Source organism: Salminus brasiliensis, chromosome 5, assembly GCF_030463535.1.
Source record: "Salminus brasiliensis chromosome 5, fSalBra1.hap2, whole genome shotgun sequence".
In the NCBI taxonomy this organism is placed as follows: Eukaryota; Metazoa; Chordata; class Actinopteri; order Characiformes; family Bryconidae; genus Salminus; species Salminus brasiliensis.
Genome location: NC_132882.1, coordinates 30415426 through 30437597, shown reverse-complemented (window position 1 = coordinate 30437597; position 22172 = coordinate 30415426). Strand labels below are relative to the sequence as shown.

The window sequence follows — 22172 nt, the reverse complement described above, 5'->3', positions numbered from 1 at the left end:
GGGCCCTGTTATTGACGTTGCATGCTATTTATTTTCACTTGTAAATGAAAGGCCACAAATATATCCAGAAATGTGCTTCAATCTCTTTTTATTAAAAAAAGTGATTTCAGTGTTGTCATTTTTTTTAATCAGTTATGTATAAAATACAGAAGCGCACTACAGTAAGACCAAACGGAGAAAGATTAAAGCCCTGCTTTACACAAGCCTGGAAAGAAAGGAAAGCAAGTGGGAGGAAGCAGAGAAGGCGAACAAACCACTGGCTTACAGGGAAAAAAAAAAAATAATCATACGCTAACAGCTTTTTTTGTTGTTGTTATTATTGTGCAGTTTAGCATCAAGGATACAGGACAGTACTGGCCAAAAGAATGGATGGACTGATAAGTGCAGAGATGAGGTATAAAGTAAAAAACGTGACCAGGCTCTGTCTAAATGATTGCCTTAGATCCGCACTATGAATGCGCGCGCCATTTCTGATTTCGGCTTTAGCAACAGAATAAAAACATGACGGTTATAATCACAGTACCAACAACATCAACAACAACAGCAATCGGAACTTGATGCATACAGTGGTCATTACGGCAATGCGTACAGGCCATGAAAGGAGGTCATGAAATATAAAATACAAGTAAACTCAGTGCTGACCAACTCGTCTTCTTTACACAATTATGTATGTGAGCCTGGACGTGAGCTGCTGCTTCAAGACTAAATGTACACATTAACGGAATAGAACAGCGCTGCTGTTCAGACGCTGGCAGTCATACTCAGAGCTCGGGTAAAGAATCGCAGTTTAACCTAGAATAACAAAAGGAGCAGCACTCATTCTAGTTTCAACAATAATCATCAGAATAATACTACTAATAATAATTACAACAATAATAATAATAATGAAGTAAAACCCCCTCATCTTCATGTCTGTATAATTGTGTGTGAAGGAATCGATCAGTCTCAGATTACTGAGCCAGAAAGCATTGCAGCATCTACAATTCCAGCTCATGTTGAATTCCACACCTTCATTTGACTAATCTCTTAACATTCTTGCAAACTTTAGTCCAGCTGTGCGCATGTTGCACTAACATTGCCATGGTTACCCTACATCTCCAAGGCAACTACATCTCCAAGGCAGTGAAACTACATCATACCGTCACTGAGATGTTAGCAGCCCTCAGACTTAGACTGCATAAGCATTTTCTCTTCAGGCATGACCTTCTGTCCTTGGTTAGACTAAAAATTATACTCAAGTAAGTTGTAATGCACATAGAAATTACTAGGCGCCATTAGATTCAGGACACTTACTTCTCAACATTTCTAAACACTACCTAGTTTTTTTTGTTACCTTCATTTTAGGTGGTGTTTGCTTCACTGCAGATGTGACTAAACTGTTGAGCAGGTTGCACACAGCAGCTTTGTCTTATTGCAGGATTTAGAATTTCTAGTACAATTCTAAATGTTACTAGAATTAGTTTGAAAAAAAAGACAAAAATATCAGTAATGTTTAAGAGGACAAAGAAATCCTTAAATATCTTCATTCAGGTAAAATAGATCAAGACCAAAACCCATAATTGGTTCATCAAGGTCCATCATACGGTTTCCTGCGTTTTTTCTAAAGGAGCAAGTCTAAACCTCTCCTCTATGTGGGACTACTCACTGTAGGTTAATACTGGGGCCACCACCAGTTCAGAGATTCACTTCTGCCCTGCATTAATGTCTCTCATGACCAGCTGCACCACCCAACCAATATGTAACCTGTGCAGATGGCCCAAAAAAAGAAAAGAAAAGAAAAGAAAAAAAAAAGAATTCCCAGCCTAATAACCAGTCCAAGATCAGTCCCATGGCACACCTACTATACTACCCTTATCACTATAGTGAATATCAAATTACGGTATGGGACATTTTTGCGAAGCAGTTGTGAGGCAGCTTAATTTTGTGATGGCTCTTTTGTCAGTGTCAGTTTAAGCGAGTTGAGTGAGGGTAGAAGTAGGCATGGGACATCATAAAGAGTACAGACTACAGATTTCAGACTGGTTTATGGAGTGAAAGGAAGCCTTCTCAAAGCATGTGAAAACAGTAACATGCAGTAGCAACGTGAACAGGGGAATGTTGCACATTGCTCCTTTAAACCTAAAGCACCAAATGTAGGTTCTAAACTGAAACCCTTGAGTCTAATCTTTGTCTAGATCTAAACCAAGGGATCTTAACGATGCAGGGGGAGAATGCAGAAAGAGTAAAACCTGTAACAGACAGTGGTAACTAAACTCTTGCTGTTTTTAAAGTGACTTTTGGAGCTCCACCAAGAGTGGTAACTTGTTACATTCATTAAAATGCTATATGAAGGAGTTGCGCAATAACAACTTGGGGGGAGGGGGCAAAATCAAATCACACTAAATAAGACTGAGGCACCAACAGCAACTGTGAACACTACATGCAAGAGATTCGTTATAATTGTCTATACCTACCCCCTGCACATTTAAGGCATTTACGACAGGAACAGTGACCTCCTCTCTATTCTTTTGCTACAGTTCCTCGCAGCCTGGCGATTCCATCGGTCTAAACGCTCAAGAGTAATCTCTTCAGTCCCAATCAGTGGTTCTATCCTGCCTCTGGTCCCGTGGTTCTTTCTCTCTCACACACACACACACACACACACACACAGAAAACAAACCCTCTCAATCTCTAAAATGTACTTGTATATTTTCAGTGCCTTGCATGATGCCAAAACCCTGAAATATTAAACAATGCCTAACCAAAGGTGCCACCCAAAAAACACTAATCCTTCCCTAATCCGCCACCGCCATCGCCACGCCTCTCTCGTCCTACAGCTCTTTCTTGCTCTGGGGCTTTGGGCTGTGGTTCTGCTCGCTTCGGGGTGCATCTCTTTGGTCAACGGTCATGAGCTGCAACAGATCCAGCAGAGCCTTCCTGATCTGCACTCCAAACTTATGGGAGTCCTGTGGGAAAAAGAGAGAGCGAGGTTACTTGTTTACTGATATTTTGGGCATTTTTCATAACACTCAGCTTAGCATCACCAATTAGTACGAAGAACATACTTCGCCCATATTAGCTGCCTATTCACTGCATTTTTGAAAATAAATACAGAAAGTTAATACTGAAAGTCATGACAAAATACAAAGTTTTGACAGGCAGTATATTATAGTCAGTGTCACTCAAAAAGCTTGTATCTCAAACAGTAACTTTACAGCAGAAGGAAAAAAGCGTTAACTTTCAATGGACATCCACATGCAAAGAGTTTATTTTAAGACATGTTGGACTATTTGTTTTTGTCCATTAATCGTGAACACAATGTAAAGACCTGCTGCCAGGTTTAAATGATGTGAAAAAAATGACAGCAAAAAATAGGAATACAAGATTTGGTACCATATGGTACCTGCACACACAAACTCACAGTTTGAGGGCATGAGTGTTTGCTAGAGACGTGAAAGCTGATTATCTTCTCTCCAATTAAGGAGTAGGACACACCATATCCATCATCAGCAACCTGAAATATATACACACACACAAAGTTAGAAAACATGTAATGTTTACTTTAGCATATAAAGTTTTCCATATAAAGGGTGTGAGTAAATATGTTACGCTATATAAACATGCAAATATGAAGATATTAATGAATAACAACAATAACACTGCTTATCTAGGATCATCACCAAGATTCTTCTTAATTTAGAAATATATGCATTAAATAGAAAACACTAAATCTGAGATCCACATTTTCACTTGTTCAGGATTCCTTCAGCATTTCACCTAGCCTGGTCTCTTTAGAGCACATCAGCATATGGATGAATCAGAGCATGGTAAAATTACTTCAGAGACAACATGCAACTACATGCCAGTTCATTCTCACAAAAAAAAAAAAAAACGGCACCATGTTGTCAGACACTGCCAGCTTGACCAGTTGTCAACACTAAACCTAAATAATAATGTGATGTTGTGCAATGCTGCATGAAGGTATTGATAAAAGTGCATAAGTTTATATAACAATATGCCAAAACAATAGGACATATGCTTCATATGCTTTTGGTACTCAGTATGCCAGTAAACACTGTAATGGATTATCTTCGATTCCTCCAATCATCCTGTAGTCCCTTTGGCAGTGGAAAGGGATTAGCATAAGCGGTCCGACCAGTCTGTAGCTACGCAGCCCTGTGCACGGCAGTCTGCAATGCTCTTGACAATAATTATTAAAAACCTCTGTGACTTTTGCAATAGTAGTCTTTTCTGTTGGTTTAGCCCAGATGGTATAGCCTGTTCGGTCACTGGTTCATGCTTAATTTTATAGTAATATAGTAATATTGGTAGTAATATTGGTAGTCACTTCTGATCAGAAGCACCCCACACACCTTGTTGTCTTAGAGGCCTTGGACATCAGGTCAACTACAAGATGAACTCATGAAAATCTGCCAAACAAGCAATTCTCCAAATGCACACACAAGAGTGAATGAGTGAGTGAAAAGGACTAACAGGTCCGAATCCTCCTCCACAGGTGATGTAGTCTGGATGGTTAACGAAGTCAAAAAGTTCCGCCTGCTGGAACGGAGTCTGACTGGTAGAAAGACGCCACGGCTCAGACAAAACCTAAAACACACATGTAAACACACATTCACATATTACGGTACATGCTTATTCCTCATCTCCATTTTCAAGCCCACCTCATATTCTTTCAATAAATATCAAATTTATTAACTTCAATCATTGTTCCTTCTTCTCTCTTGTGCACACAAGTCACACACTGACCTCTTTGAGGAAGGGTGACTCGATGCCCAGATACTTGGAGACAACGTAGAGACAGAAGAGGTGTCGGTCTATTCCTGCCCCGGTCATGGCCAGTCGGTACAGCAGCTGATGCTTCTCAGATGCATTACGGATCAAACGCCTACAGACTTCTACATCCTAGACAGACAGCAAAAGAGGAGAATAGTGATAGATGAATTAAGGGAACACCACATCGGAGATAATTACTCTGTAATGTTTACGTTCAATTTTTAACGTGTCATGCAGACAGGATTTACTTTTCTGTGTGTCTAGCTCACCTCTCCACTCTCAAAAGCTTTGATGAACGCACAGCTCTCGCTCGTACAGGAACGCACTGTCTCTGTTCTGCCCTCACGGAACAGACGGGTCATAGAGGCCTCATATGTCAGGCAAAATATTCCTCTGTCCTAAGAGAGAGAGTAAAATGGGACCAATACAGATCACTAAGGCCAAGATTTACTGTGCAAAATGAATCCATACACTTGAAAAGAAATAAATACATTATATCATAGATGTAGGTAAATGTATACAGCCTTACCCTGTAGAACGCTAGCTGCAGCGCTAACTGGATAAAGGCGTCAGGGCTCATTTTGGCCTTTTTGATGCTGCCTTTGCCAAAGTCTCGGAACGCAAACACATGGAAGTCGATGTCATCAGCCAGCGGCTGTGCTACTGCCAGACACTGAGCCACCCGCTCCTGGCACTGAGGAGACGAGAAGAGATGAGAGGGAAAGAACTGCGTCATTAATTTTTTAAAATCAATAACTGGTGTAGTGTAGTGTGTAACAACTCAGCCTTCCCTGAGAACAGGGTTCGGTCTATCGGCTGGGCAAGCACACCACACTATGCAACAACACAAGAGTCCTTAGCAGAGGTAACAAATCACAAAAATCACAGCCTGGTTATATCACGATTTTTTTTGTCACTGATCAGATCATTCCTCAGATCAGCCAAAAAAGGGGGGCAAATATAGCTTCCCAATGACAAACCAGAGTGATGTCACTTCAAATGTGTGGCCATGCTCAATGAATTGCAACCGTCTCGTTTTAGTGCCAGTGTAATGTAACAATTAGGCATTTATGGCAGTATAATATGGTAATAGAAATTGTGATATTAGTGTCACTAAAAAAAAAAAAAAAAGCTTTTTTAAACAAAGCTGTCATACTGGCTTCATCACATTACTGGGCTCTGCTCACTTTTTCTGTTTAAAGCCAAAAATGTTCCACTGACAAACCAGAGTGATGTCACTTCAAATGTGTGACCATGCCCAATGTATTACCACTGTTATATAAAAATGTCTTTTTTTAGAGGCTGTGTCAGGGTTAGGGTTACACACTGGAGGGTCCACAGCTCCAGTGTGGGAATGTTTTGGCTTTAAGCAAAACGAGCGAGGAGAGCCCATTAATGTGAACGAGCCAGTATGTCAACTTTGTTTAAAAACAGTGGTTTTGTTTATTTATTTACAATATTTCAACATTTTTAATATCCCAATTCTAATGTCTGAATATTCTTAATGATCAAAAGTTTATTGCTCTTCAAATGGATGTAATTGTGTTATTTTGCTATATCATATCATATCAGTGGCATAAATGCATCTTAAAATAATAATTATATTTATGATAATTATATTGTTTAAAATCATAAAATAAGTAAAAATTGTTTTAAATGATTTCTTTTGACAATTTATCACACATTCATCAGGTTCGATCCCAACAGGTCTACCACAAAACCATCAAAACAGAATGGCTTATTTTCGGTGTTGGGTTTAAATGATCTGAAACATTGCTACAGGCAACACCGTTTTCTGGACACAAGAAGAAGTGTCTCCTTGAAAGTTTGTGAAAACTGGATGAGAAAACAATGTAGCACAACAAAATATGCAGTAGCATGCAGTCAAGGTCAATTTGAATCTTTGTGAGCTATAGCTCAACAGACTTCTCTTCACTGTGTTCTGCTTTATAAATTCTTAAATTGTGCACATATGATGTAATGTGGTGTACCTGTGAAGGTATGTCCCATGTTAGCCTTTGTGGCTGGGGTAGAGAAGGGTTGACGTCTCCTTTGCAGTGGCCTTCTTCATTGTAACCTAACTGGAAGCTATCCGTGGCAAGAACATACTGAGGGAGAGAAGAAGAGGAAGGGACAGACAAACAAAGATTTCTTCATTTGTGTTTCAACTGTACTGATACTACAAATTACTTGTTCATATGGTCAATCAAACTTTAATTTGTTAATATGCCCAGTTATAATCCTAGCTGTATTTAAACATCCAGTATATCACTCTTACCTCCCACATATGGGAGACAATAGGAGCGTCTGCCCAGGAGTGCTCAGCATTGAGTCCATTCTTTCCATTCTTATAGATCACCACTGAAAATGACTTATCAAACCACCTAACAAACAGTATATCAGAGTCAGTACATCGGTATGTCTAAAGATGAATCTATCCATGTATTTCACATGGGAAATTAAAAAAACATCACGTTCTGACATATGATGGGTGGGGAACAGTTTTAGTTTTGTGGTTTTCCTGCTTAATCACACCAAACTCAACATGCAAGTTAATTTTAATAGAAAAAGAAAAGTCACCAAACTGTGTGAGACTTTGACCATGACAATAACCCAGCATGTCCTTAGAATGACGCATGCACAGGGCTCACCTGTCGTAGCATTTTCCGTGTAGGAGGGACTTGGCATAACGATCCAGACTAACAACTGGATCATCTCCCATCATGCCCTGTTCCTCATCTTCCAGAGTTACAAAAAATGCAGCTTTCTCAATGCAGTCTAGAGATCTCTTATTCACACCAGAGCTAAAGAACTCCTTCCTGGCCTGAGCCCATGGTATTCTAGGAAATGTAGAACAGACATGCATTTATAAGCTGGTGCAAAATCAGGCAAAATAACATTTAAACTAACTACTTAATCTGTATATAGCGCTGGTTTTCAGGCATGTAAGAAAAGAAATTTCATTACAAAGACGCAAAGTGTCACTGATGCAAAGCACCACTTCAACATAGCAGACTGGGGCTAAATACTACTGCAAACAAGCAGAACTAAACTTTAGTACCCCCAGTGGATGGTTTTATGTCCACTGAAAGTGGGAGCGTGTGTGAGGGAGTTACTAGCCAGGCCCATAAGGCACTTTGCATCTAAAAATAGTCAATTATGCAGACCTTTAAAAGAGTGTGTACAATATCCTGAATGTGTGTGTGTCTCTTTCTGTGCAGGTTAACGTCTGTGTGTACCTCTCTCCTGCAGTGAAAGCTCCCAGTTTTTCCTCTCCTGGTGCTGGGGGGGATGGGTCGTCAAGGATACGTTGGATCTGGTATTCTATCTCCCGTGGTGACAGCATCCGGCCGGCCTGGTACAGCCACAGGCGGAAATAGCGCCCCTTGTGATATACTGCCACGTACTCGCTGTCCTGCCAATGCACCACTGTGTCTACAGAAGGAGAGGCAAGTACACATTAACAGAAACCATGACAGACCCATAATAAGACACAAACAGGGAGATGGCCGTTAGATAGCACTAAAAATTAATGTTGCTTCTTGATTGGTTGTGGGCCATCATTTACAATTTAAAAACTGCACTTAATTTACTGAGTAATTAAATAATTAAACTTATTTACACAGCACTTTTAATTGTAAGTAAAAACACACACATCCAAGCAGGCTGATGGACATTACATACACATCTGCAGCCAAATGCTGGTACTCATATTATTCCAAAAAAAAAAATGTTACCATCACTGCTTTTATAGTGACACTTATGGACACTGGTCATTCCAGTTTGTTTGTTTCCAATAACAAAAAAAAAGAAAGAAAGAAAACAAGCACACACACTCCCCTTTCACACACTCCACTTTATTATCCCATTCTGTTCAATTAGTTCAATTAGAGAAATTCTGCATATCATTCGTGAAAATGTATGCAAATAGAAAATGTTAGATCACACACTTGTGTCAGTATATTGCATAGTGCATGGGGGAGTACCTGTGATAATTCCAGGAATTCGACAAGTGTCAAACAGCCTCTCAAACTGATAGGAACAGCAAGGAAGCAAGGACCTCAACAACCACTGAACAGAGAGAGGGAGAAAGGGAGGGAGGATGTGGGAGAAAATGGCCCAAATGGAACGGATGGACAGATAAAAGGTTCAAGGTGGATGACAAAAACATAAAGCGTGGATGAAAGAATAGGAAAGACCAGGAAGCAGAAAAGAAGAGAACCAAGCTCCAAGGATCAGAAGACAAACGAGGTTGTGGATGTTCAAACAGATGCAAGTGTGAGAACATGGAAAAAGGCATGAACAGAGAAAGACAAGAAGCTGTCAGGTTGTAGCAGGAAACTACTTAAATCAGAAAGATACACACATACACACACACACACACACACACACAGATAAGTCTGACGAAACACACGCTCACACAACATTTTGCTGTTGATGGGGATGACCATCTCTCTCTCTATGTCCATCTCTCTTGCAGGTCCTTTATCCAACATAAACTCCCTAGTCTGTTTGTAACCTTTGTGCATGCATGCATGATGTGTGAATGTTTGCTTCCATAATCCCACATGACCTTTCCCAAAGCATTAGCGTGTGTGACAAGAGGGACGTGTATAGTGTGGGCTGTGTGAGTGTGGAGGTTTGTGTGCGAGTGTTTGAGAGAGTGCGTTACCGGTTTCCTCTCCTGGAATGCGCGTGGTGTTGAAAATCCTCTCGCACTGAGCTGCACACAGTGGAATAAAAGTACCAGGAATACGACTCTGGGAGAAAGAAAGAGAGAGGTAGGCAGGCAGGTGATGGCAGGAGAGACCAAGAGGAAGGAAGGGGATGGAGGAAAAAAAGAAAGCATAAAAAAAAAAATCATTAATGAAACAATTAAAAAATAAAGTAAGAAATAAATCTCAACTGGGCAACTATGAGAGGACTCATGATCATGCACATTAGTCCACACCCACACACAACCTTACTTCGACTTTTATAAAGAAAAAGAAAAAAGAACAGACGACTTTATTCCTTCAAATCCTAGTTCATAAGTTCAATTTCTAAAGCTGATAGAGAAGCATTTCAGAAGCTAGAGAATAATGTCACAACACCATCTTCTCCTCAGAAAGAGAACGTGGAAGAGAGAAACTGCAAAGTACAGCCTAGCATTGTTTTCAGAAAACAAAATCAGCATGACTTTGTCTATTCTGTAAAAATGAGAAGTGTGCAAGTTGTAACCCTATCAGATTCATCAGTTGGGCGGAGGGGGGTGGTTTTGTAACTGATACATTTACGTCTGGTATTTTCCGCACACAATTAAACCACAAAAACACACTATATTTATAATGAAACACTAAAGTTATTATTGCTAAGTGGACTTACAGGCTTGATTTCTTCCTTGTTCAGCTTCCTGCGGTACATGAGGACAGCATGTAGTGTGTTACCTGCTCTTGCTGCTTGGATTGGAGTGGGGGTCACATACAAGAAGTCCTGATGGAAAACATACATTTTAATGGTTTTACCATTTAAGTTCAAAAGGTGGCTCTCATCTAAAACTGGGCAATATGGTAAAAAAAAATTATATCATGACATTTAAAGAATTTTTTTTATAATAAACGATATTTACTGCAATCACACACAATCACAAAAGCATCAGTAGCAACAAATTCTTAAAAACTACTAATGAAATACTCTCCCATATTTTGTACAGTGATTTTTATTAAAAATCTGCTGCATTTCATCAAGGTAAACAACACTAATTACACTGGTTGTAATGAAATGTGCAGTCGATCAGTGTTCTTTAAGCACTGACAACCTCCTCGATGTTCTTAAAAAAGCATATTATGGGTCACGATAACAGAATTTATCATGATACGATATGAAATATCGTCATATTGCCCACCCCTACTCTCAGCCTACATTAAGCAATTTGCCTGTGTGTACAAACATACCATTCCATAGTAGTTGCTGTTCACCATGATGGGACCTCGTCCTCTTAGGTAGATGTACTCCTCCCACCAGTCACTCACCTGTGTTGGACAGCAAAAGCAATTCCAAATAAGCAAACAGGAAAAGCATGCAAGACACACATTTTTATACAAATGTTTCTGAGCTTTACACAGAAGAAATTGAAAAAAGGTCTCATGCACTTAACTTAAATGCAGTATTAAATGTTACCAATAAAAGTCCATCAAACTGTGTATGATCAGTATCACGTGTCATTCATGTTTATTGATTAACATTATTAATATGTAATAACATGGCAATACAATACAGAACACGCACTGCTCACAGTGAGTTAGCGGGCAGTTTTCATCTGGATTCCTTTTTTCTGCAATAGAGGCTTAAATATGCAGTACTAAAGCTCAAGTTGGCATAGTTGTAAGGATCAGCATCCAGCTTTGTGACACAGCTTAAGTCTTAGCAAAAATATCTGGCTTACTAAACCCTGCTACACAGACGACAAGCAAGTACTTACATAGTTGGAGGCCCACAAAGCCTTGAGCTTGAGGTACCACTGCAGTCGGTTTCCTAGACTGACCTCAAATTCGTTAGCTAGAGTGGTCATCCTCTCAAACTCAGAATCACTCTTCAGTGGGCGCACTGACTCCAAACACTGCAGGAAGAGAAAGGGAGAGTGATGACTACTAGAGTCTTTTTTGGGAGAGTGATGCAATTTGAATAATGATGATAACCGCAATGATTATGTCCTCACCCTCTTGATGGTGTCTTTGATAGAAGGTACTGGCAGATTAGGAAGGGAGCCCTGGTAGCTATACAGCAGAGGCTGCCGACCAGAGAAGATCCTTACCAACATCTAGAACACACACAACCGCGCACCATTACATAGTTCTTACAAGCACTGAAGTAACTGAAATACTGCGGCAGCACTAGAACTGAAACCATACTGACCACCCAGACTTTCGTGGTGTTGGACACTTTGCCATGCTGCTCGAACATCCAGCGGTGGTATGAAAGGAGCTGCTTCAGACACAGCTTCATAGTGAAGATCAAAGACAGCCACAGCAAAGTACTGAACAGCACAGCAGACACAACTGTCTGACACTGCACGCTCAGGGAGCCGCTGCAGAGGGGGTTAAAAAAAAAAAAAAAAAAAAAAGTTTGTGGACATTCAAGCAAGATGTGTTCCTTTATAGACATCCAACTATTATTGTAACATGTAAGCAGTGTGTGGCAGGTTATCTACATAAGAATCAGTGCAGGCTAAAGCAAAAGCAATGACAGCATACTTTACAACATAAGACCTAAAATACTGCAGAATGAACCGGTCAAAAATTCAGCAATCAAGCCAGCTAATGAAATGTAGAGAATATGAAGTAACAGTGACATCTATAATAAAAATGTCCTGCTTAGACATGAACACTAGCACTTAGCACAAATGAGTGGTGGAAGAAAAAAGGTTAATGTTCTACAATGGAACATCAAAGTCCAGACCTCAATCCAATCAAGAATATGTGGAACTATTTGCTTTCCACAGGCATCATCCAAAAACCCTGGATCAAATCTGCCTGGAATGATGGGTGGCCATCTATCCCAAACAGTAAACAAAGCTGGTAGAAACTTGCTTTAACAGATTTAAAGCTTTTACTGCAGTGAAAGGTAGTTCTACCAAGTTGGTCTACTAGCATTTACTTAGTTTTTACATTTTTGATGTGTTATGTTTCCAAGATTAGCTGACAATGAATTTTCGCTTAAAAACTTTAAGAATGACATAAAAACACTGGCTGAATTCATTATTTTAATCCAGACAAACCTGAAGTCTTAACAGATTTGATACAGCAATGACATCAGCTATACAATGCAAAAAAAGACTCCAAATATGACTATATTAACTGTAAATATGTAAATAATATGATCTGTAGCTATCATTTAGTACCAAGTAGATACACAAGGAACCAAAAAAACAGCACAATGCATATTGTGGTTAAAGTCATTCATTAATTTAAGGTTAAATTATAGATTGTATTCTTGAAATTATCGATGTACACGGGAAGGTGAGATGGTGCCGTGTTATTTGGTATTACCTGGCAGGCAGATGCTCCTGGATCTTGGCGATGAGCCCCATGGATGGATCGGAGCGTGTGTACATGGTGGCCAGGATTGCAATCACGACAAACAGCCAGGAGGAAGGACTTGCAGGATACACGCCTGTTATTACATTGTTCTGAGGAGAGAAAAGGCGAGCAAAAAAGACGGAAGAAATTGTTATACAAGTATTAACTAGAGGTGGGCAATATGGTAAAAGTGTTGTACCATGATTTTTCATGATACACAATATTTAATCACAATATTTTAACATTCACACTAAAATTCCCAGTAGCAGCAGATTTAAAAAAAAAACAACTGATATCCACATATCCACTTTCCAGCGACTTTATATATATATATTTTTTTTTTTTGTTTTTTTGGATGATATAGGATACTTACGATCCTGGTCATTGTGATTTGAATCTCATGGAATCCTAAACTACCAAGTAAGAATAATAATGATGCAATATAATTTCTTTAGTATTGCATGTGAAAACGTGCATATTAAAAAACTAAACAAAAAACAACAACCCCCCCCCTCACTTTCATTACATTATTTAGACACTGTTTTATCACTTTGCTAAAAAAACACACACAAAAAAACAAAAACAAAAAGTGATTCAAACCAACCTGTACGTTTCTTGAAAAAACACTGAGGCTAAGTCACTATGTTTTTAGTAAACAGTTGCACATACAATGTGACATTCTGGACTGGTTTGTTTTGTTTGATAGCCTTCTTTATTCAAATTTGACATTTTGACGTTTGACGTTTTTGACATCTAATCCTTTAGTCTGACTGACCTCCATTCAGCTATAAGTTACATTGAAAACGCTGCTGTGGAATCACTTGTTTTATGTTTGTGTGGTGCCATACACTCTCAACGGATACCTTTTGTTTTCAGTCGACTACTGATGTTAACCTTTTTATTAGTGTTGCACCGATAATGAACCCGCATCATTGCCGATACTGGAACTTACACACAGTATCGGTATCGGCAATAGAGAGCACCAATACCATGTAGCTCCAAGCCTTATTTTATTTATTTACTTATTTATTTATTTATGACATAGAACATTTTGGTGTGGATACTTTGTTTTGAAACTAAATGTTTTAACAACCAGTAAAAGCCAGTCATAAATAGGTGTTAACATTAAGACGGACATTTAGATAGACAGACATTTAATGGAACTTTGTACAGCACATTTTGTATCCAAGTGGTGTTTTTTTGGTTCTGAAAGCAGAAGTTTAAGCAGCTTGTTTAAACACCACACACTTTTTTACAAAGAGACGTGTAGCTGAATGTGAAATTGCTGCAGGAGCACTTTTAGTTTCTAAACTGGCATTTTTTCACTGCTCTAAAATGTGAATTTTAGCTGTTTGCTGAAGCTTAGCCAGATTATGCTTCCCTACTTGCATGCATTTCTGCATTGTGGTAATTTGTTTTTCATAACTCTGAAACTTCTCAAATGTGCAGTTACTCAACCTGTAAATTCATTCTTTCAAGCTTATTAGATCTTATATGGGATAAGATATAAAAAAGTGCAACCTATAAAAACCTATAAATATTAGGATTTATAGACATCTATCGAGTATTTAGATCAGAGCTGGTATTAGTACTCGGTACTGGCAGATACTTGAAAATCTGATATCTGTTTCGGAAAGGAAAAAGTGTTAGCGATTTTTTTTTATAGTGAGGTAAATGGGCTTTGACTTTGTTTTCTATAATGTTTCTGCATTATCCTCCTCTTGGTTTTGAATCCACTATTCAAGATTCTAATTAAAACCAAAGAAAGACCAGCAGTACCCGTGCTGGTAAAAAGGAGAGTATCTGCAATAGTTTCATTTCTAACCAGTCATAATTCAAGAGTGAACGATGTGGCGGGAGTTTCTCCAACATGTTTTTGGCGGCATGAGCAAGTCTGGTCTGCAAGACGCAGGCAAAACACTAAACCCGCAATTATATTATGTTTTCATGTGCCGCCGTAAAACAGTTCCATGCTGACTATAAACTGTTCTGCTAACTTCTGAGAAAGTTCCTCACCACTGCGGGCTGTAAATAACGTCTGTTAATGAAGCCTGAAGGACGCCAGAGGGTGCGCTGCTAGAACACAGTGGTAAAAGGATCTGAAAATAGACGATACCTGATCTTTTAAAAGGTGCCCTGATCTTGAATGAAAAGCTGTACAAAAAGGGGGGACAGGTCCAACCAGTACATTAAAACTAGTTTTCATAAAAGGAAAATCTTATTGATTTTGGCTAGGCTAATGGTATGGTAAAACAACAGGCAAACAAAATACAGCCCTTCCCTTTAATGTTTTCTCCAACCCTCGCTCACAAAATACCAGTATGTGAATAACTAAATATCGCTGGACTTGGTTAGCTTCAGATTTGCTGTGCAATATATGTGTAAATCTGTATAGCAGACATTGAGCTGTCAGTGTCTGCGTCAGCTCTCTTAGATCTCACCAGCATTTGTCACACGTTCTAGGTCGCTATATTTTTTATGAACGAGGCAACTGCCTGTGTAATGTGCGGCGTCTGCCAGTAAAGTTGCACATACAAGTACATACTGGTCTCCTTTTCCAAATTGGTTGACAGATATACCCAACCTCCTGGGCTCAGCTTCCTATAAGCATCTCAGTGCCAGGACTGTTTTATCAGGTAGAGAGAGTGTTCAGGATGCTGCTTGCTCCATCCTGTAGGAATCATTTAACTGATTCACTGATTCATTGACTTTATTTGTGTATTTGCTTGTCTTTAAAGAACACAGGGTTGTTATAGTACAAAAAAACCCTTGAGGTAGAAAGTGGACAGTGACACAATATTAATATTTTCCCTCCATTTTCACAAGCATACCACTACTTGTGCAGTCACGTGAGTCCACCACATTCAGTCTGCGACACAAAAGCAACAGGGAGAACTTAATTATCAAGCCAACTGAGCAACTCAAGCAGCTTATAAAATCATTCATTAACTGTAATCGAGGTACAATGTTCAATCAATCATGATATTGATTCATGAGGTCATATCGCCCAGTACGATACTAAAGAATTTTGTGTGACTACATTTAGCTACAAGGCAAGGCCTGCTGAATTTTAGCTCACTATAAACGTTTTATCTGTACCATGTACGTAGCATGGAACAGGCTATCGACTACAAAAAGGATGAGAAAACAAAATAAATAGGAACAGATACAGTGGGGGAAAAAGTATTTAGTCAGTCACCAATTGTGCAAGTTCTCTCACTTAAAAAGATGAGAGAGGTCTGTAATTGACATCATAGGTAGACCTCAACTATGAGAGACAAAATGAGAAAAAACATTCTGAAAATCACATTCACAAGAATTTATTTGCAAATAATGGTGGAAAATAAGTATTTGGTCAATAACAAAAGTTCATCTCAATACTTTGTTATATATCCTTTGTTGGCAATGACAGAGGTCAAACATTTTCTGTAAGTCTTCACAAGGTTGGCACACACCGTTGCTGGTATGTTGGCCCATTCCTCCATGCAGATCTCCTCTAGAGCAGTGATGTTTTGGGGCTGTCGGCGGGCAACACGGACTTTCAACTCCCTCCAAAGGTTTTCTATGGGGTTGAGATCTGGAGACTGGCTAGGCCACTCCAGGACCTTGAAATGCTTCTTACGAAGCCACTCCTTTGTTGCCCGTTTCATCTTCAATGCCCTTGCTGATGGAAGGAGGTTTGCACTCAAAATCTCACAATACATGGCCCCATTCATTCTTTCATGTACACAGACCAGTCATCCTAGTCCCTTTGCAGAGAAACAGCCCCAAAGCATGATGTTACCACCCCCATGCTTCACAGTTGGTATGGTGTTCTTTGGATGCAACTCAACGAGTTGTGTTTGTACCAAACAGTTCTACTTTGGTTTCATCTGACCAGAAGACATTCTCCCAATACTCTTCCAGAACATCCAAATGCTCTCTAGCAAACTTCAGACGCGCCCGGATATGTACTGGCTTAAGCAGGGGAACACGGCTGGCACTGCAAGATCTGAGTCCCTGGCGGCGTAGTGTGCTACTGATGGTAGCTTTTGTAACGTTGGTCCCAGCTTTCTGCAGGTCATTCACTAAGTCCCCCGTGTGGTTCTGGGATTTTTGCTCACCGTTCTTGTGATCATTTTGACCCCACGGGCTGAAATCTTGTATGAAGCCCCTGATCGAGGGAGATTAGCAGTGGTCTTGTAGGTCTCCCATTTTCTGATTATTGCTCCCACAGTAGATTTCTTCACACCAAGCTGCTTGCCTATAGCAGATTCAGTCTTCCCAGCCTGGTGCAGGTCTACAATTTTGTTTCTGGTGTCCTTCGACAGCTCTTTGGTCTTCACCATAGTGGAGTTTGGAGTGTGACTGTTTGAGGTTGTGGGCAGGTGTCTTTTATACTGGTAACGAGTTCAAACAGGGGCCATTAATACAGGTAATGAGTGGAGGACAGAGAAGCCTCTTAAAGAAGAAGTTACAGGTCTGTGACAGCCAGAACTCTTGCTTGTTTGTAGGTGGCCAAATACTTATTTTCCACCATTATTTGCAAATAAATTCTTTAAAAATCAGACAATGTGATTTTCAGAATGTTTTTTTTCTCATTTTGTCTCTCATAGTTGAGGTCGACCTATGATGTCAATTACAGGCCTCTCTCATTTTTTTAAGTGGGAGAACTTGCACAATTGGTGACTGATTAAATACTTTTTCCCCCACTGTATATCCAATCTATCCCACTGTAAAGCAGCCCAGAACACCTAATCTAGTACCTCTGAATTAAGGCTGGGCAATATGACTATTTTATCATAGTGTTTTTTTAATTTTTTTTTTATCGTGATACACAAAATGCTTTTCTAAGCATATCAAGGAATTAAAGAACACTAATTGAATGAAGTGCAGCAGATGTTGAGGAAAAAAAAAACATTGTATTCAGTACGGGAGAGTATCTGATAAGTAGCTTTTAAGAATTTTGTCACTATTGATGTATTCAGTCTGTGATTACATGTGATAAATATTGTGTATCGTGAAAATATCTTTAAATATCATAATATAGTATTTGTACCATATCGCCCAGCCCTACTCTGAAAAAAAAAGACACTTAGGAATAAACCACTTTTATAAGTGATCTGATATGACATGTTCCTGACTTGAGACCTAAATATGTTCTAATGATGATAATCCGGCTCGGTTTGAAACCTGCCCTCCTCATTACAGTCTACTTTCAGTCCAGGACAGTAAAAGTGATGAAGGGCTTTTCAGCTTAATATCTGGTAGATTCACATACCAAACCATTAATTTTAAAACATTTTTATCTAGTGTATTCACCTAACACACGGCCGTCAGAGTTCCTTCTAACAGTTTATGACCCACCTAAACACACAGCACCTTTTCAATCTGCATTACATGTTATAACACCACCTATAACTGGATATTTTAACTTTCATGTCGATAACCTCTGCAAGAGACCTTTCAACATGTCAAGGAGTCAGCTCTGTGATTGGATTTGTAATCATGCAAGGTATTTATTACATGCTTATGTGCATAAATGCATGAACAAACAGCAACTGAAAGTAGCTGCAGGAAAAAGGCCTAGCAAAGCATCTCAAGGGAGGAAATGCATGCCATGCAGCCATCAAAAACTGACTGTTCTGTATTGACAGCTACCAGAATGGACGTTTTCCCATTACTGACTCAAAATTTACTGACATACCCTTAAAAGTAACTGTTCAAACATACGTTTATAAGTTTTCCTAAATGTCTACAGTCCTTACCTTTAAGCGTACAACGCGTTTTTTCCAGGAGCGAAGACCAGAAAGGTAGACTTGTCTGAGTGCCTCATGAGACAGCTGCAAGTCTATCCCCTCGGGAGTTATAGTGAACTGGAACGCTACCGCCTGATGCGCCTCAGCCATCCCTGCAGATAAGAACACAAACACACACACAAAATCACTCTAACTTAAAAAAGATGACCTGGGGTCTGATATTCTCGTTCTCTTCACTGCCACACGCAATGCAACTGCACAGTGCCCACACTTGCTCCTTCTTTTTCTATAATATAAACGGATCTATGATTTGCAATGAGCATTATTACAATATGAATGTTGTAATGAGCATTAGCCAGCTGGCTAAAGTTAAATTAGCTTCAGGCTAAGAGCTGCACCACACAGATCCAGATACGCAAGTTTTACAATTGTTTTTGCTGTGACTGGGTGTGCAGCACTGCGCTCCCATCAGTGCCAAGCTATTCGCTATAACTGCATCCTTTATGTTTTTACTGTTTATGCTATCCACCTGTGGAGCAGAATTTCAGTACAGCCCAAGTCACACCCATCTCCCCAAGTCTAACGGCAAATGTCTTGTGTGACCGTGGCTTAGGAAGAGCCTGAGCTTGCTCAGCTCGTTCTGCTTGCTGTGTTTGTTGCTCCTTGTTACGATTCATCCATCTCCTGAAAACTGATCTAAAGGAGGACACTCCAAAGGGCAGACAAAAGAGTTTCAAATTTCACTAACCTAAAAGAAATAATGCACAGCCGAACTGCACAAGCACTACCCGGTCATATTAAATATTCATACACCAACACTGTGCATTAATATGGAATGCCTTCAGAGGGGTTAGTGGGTGTTAATGGGTAAATTGCTGCAGTACGGAAAACTGAATTTCATGTGCATGTTCTGCCTCTGAAACTGAACAGATGGATGATCATCAGGTGGAATGTAAATGTGTAGACAAGATAAAGTGTGTGTGTGTCTCATTTTTAACTTTTTTACCGGAAATCAGATCTCCCCTGAGAAACACACCCTCGTCTCTTATGTGCCTCTCATTCTTGGATAAAAAAAAAAAAAGAATCTCTCGGCGGATACCTCCTCATCCAGTATACGTAACTATGGCAACGGAGAGTCTCTATGGCAACAACACAAGAGGTTTCTTCTCACATCCCTAACCGTCTGGCCGAACAGTCACGCACAACTATTTAAAACTGTTTGGTCTGTTTTGGCAGATCTTTCAATACATTTTTTTTTTTATTTGAACTAAAATAAAAAAAGCCCCAGTGAGAAGATCCAAATCAACTGGGCTCGCTGCAGAAGGCACCAATAATCTTGGCTTAGATCAGCATTTCCCGATCCTACACCCGGAGCCACCCTACACTGAGCACTTTCCTGCTCCTACCAACCCAACTCATCCGTTCAAAAGCTTAAACTGGGAGTGTCAGACTGCAGGACTGGGAAACACTGGGGAAATCACACGGATCTGCATGATGTTTACACTGATGCCTGATGTGTACTCAGGGATCCATACCACGTATGTTATAGCAGTGCAGCTTATAAAGACCTTTGAACAGTCGAGTAGGGCAGATGGTCCCTGGACACCACAGCTAGGGCTGCCTACCTCTCTGGACATGTGTGCGTGTGTATTTGCTGCATAGATGAGTTTAAGGCAAAGGTAAAATTCCTATATGTGCAACACAAATGGTATAGAATGATCTCTTTGTTGCTGTAAACCCAAAAGCTGAACGACATTTCAGCCTTATTTTCAAAATTAGAAAAGAATCGAGGTTTAGTAAAGAAGAAGGCACAAAGGGGTCCACACCCAGCAGAACCCGGTTCCACAAAAACGCTCAGCTAGTTTGGTATTTTGCTTCAGGAGGCTTCAGACCTGTCAAATCAGTCAAATAGTCAAAATAGTCAAATAACCCAAAGCAAAAGCACTGAATCCACTGACAGTAGCAGGTTAATAAGACTAATAACACTTGGATGATTTTAAACGTTCCAGTCCTCTGGGTGATTAGACAAGGTGTGCGTTTCTGACTCAGTAACCCAATTAACTGAAGCACTTGTCTACCATTTGCACAGGTCAGCTTCTGTCCACTCGAGATACTGAGAAACTCACAGCCACTGAAACAAGGGTCTGCAACAGAAGCCCTAATGGTATTAACATGAACGATCATCATCATCATCATCATCATCATCATCATCATTCTCTCATCAGAGGGAGATGGAGGGGGTTCTTGGAGACCATGACATGGGTTTGGTTCCTGTGTTCACACACAAAGAGATGGGACTCATATTAAACGCCTAGCTACGTTAGCCAGCTAGATATTTGTATGGATGGATAACGTTAATTTCCCTTAATATTAATGCAATCAATAAAACCACGATGCTAGCTAGATAGATAGCTACGCTGCACGATCTCTGACTGACCACTGCTCATAACTAGGTTAGCTAGCCCCTAGTAGATAACTTAGTCGCGAGTTTATTAGCCCCTATTTTATGCACAATTCATGAACTGCAGTGTTAAAAACACAGTACTGAGACGGTTTGGGGGCTTTTCATGGACGGAGGCGAACTAAATGTGTGGCTTCCAGCGCCCAAATCTCTCAGAAACCATGGCTAAGCAGAGCTAGAGGGAATTAGCGCCGGCGCTAGCCAGTCAGTCAGTCAGCCAGCCAGCCAGCCAGCCAGCCAATCGCTAACCGTTAGCCGCTAGCTCGTATCTGTGAATGGGCTGAGCTCGTTAGCGCTAGCTCATTCACTTCACACCCCAGCCCAGCCCAGCCCAGCCCTGCTGCAATGCTAAACATAGGACGAGTGCAACAGCCGCCAACACACCAGCAAATGCACCGAAACCCTTCGCCTACGACCCCACTGCGACACACAGAGCGAGAAACAGCAGCACCGGGCGCCCGTCCTCTCCTACCTGAGATCCAGCTGATGGCTCGGTTGTCGAATTTTGGGGAAATATTTTGAACGGCTCACGCGCATCAACTGACGTAGCCAGCAGCATCCGAAGCGCGCTCCTCTCGACTCGTGAATCGCTCGTTAGTTTGAGTCGGCTCTTTTTTCAATAAAGCGACTCACAAAGACCAACTGAATCGAACTTGCTTTGTAGCGGCTCCAGGGATACGGGTTGCCAGGTCTGCGGTTTTCCCGCTAAGTTGGGCTAAAAGTGTCAGTTTTTTTTTTTTTTAGCCTACTTTAAAAAACTTGAGTAAGAATTATTCACAGTGCTGCTGAATCGAACCGGATGTCAGAAGAGTCGAATGGCCTCTAAAAGATCCATCAAACAACGGTTGGACACAGATGGAATTTGCCTCTACCTTTAACCAATCCGTTTAGTAAACACACACACACACTAGTGATCAAACACACACACACACACACACTAGTGATCAAACACACATAGTGAGAGTGAGCACACGTGCTCTGAGATGGTGGGCAACCAATTGCTGCAGCTTGCTGAACCCACAAACCTGCTATCAATAGCCCGGAGCTACCATACACACTGCCTCATGCCTGTGATATTGCTTTTTAATATTTTATACTTTATTTATGGCTAGGAAATACATGCAGGGTGTTGTACAGCAAAAT

General features: G+C 40.3%; 1 protein-coding gene across 1 annotated transcript; it reads right to left on the bottom strand.

The window, feature by feature from the left end:
• Positions 1–71: 71 nt before the first annotated feature.
• LOC140556339 (carnitine O-palmitoyltransferase 1, liver isoform) lies at positions 72–21609 on the bottom strand. The gene is made up of 19 exons (XM_072680130.1): positions 21502–21609; positions 18578–18720; positions 12801–12940; positions 11668–11839; positions 11471–11572; positions 11234–11371; positions 10707–10784; positions 10138–10245; positions 9446–9533; positions 8013–8208; positions 7425–7613; positions 7052–7157; positions 6765–6881; positions 5303–5467; positions 5043–5171; positions 4747–4902; positions 4474–4587; positions 3401–3493; positions 72–2945 (listed from the first exon to the last, which is right to left on the bottom strand). The coding sequence occupies exons 2-19, from the start codon at positions 18716–18718 to the stop codon at positions 2811–2813; spliced, it is 2367 nt and encodes a 788-aa protein (XP_072536231.1). The 5' UTR covers positions 18719–18720; positions 21502–21609; the 3' UTR covers positions 72–2810.
• Positions 21610–22172: the final 563 nt, after the last annotated feature.

Bases quoted from the DNA above. Each gene is read 5' to 3' on its own strand.
- LOC140556339 (XM_072680130.1), bottom strand. From the start codon at position 18,718: ATGGCTGAGGCGCATCAGGCGGTAGCGTTCCAGTTCACTATAACTCCC. The intron at 11,372-11,470 runs GTGAGGACATAA...CTCTTCCTGCAG, and splicing joins TCAAAGACACCATCAAGAGG to TGTTTGGAGTCAGTGCGCCC. The intron at 7,158-7,424 runs GTGAGCCCTGTG...ACTGTTTGTTAG, and splicing joins CACGGAAAATGCTACGACAG to GTGGTTTGATAAGTCATTTT.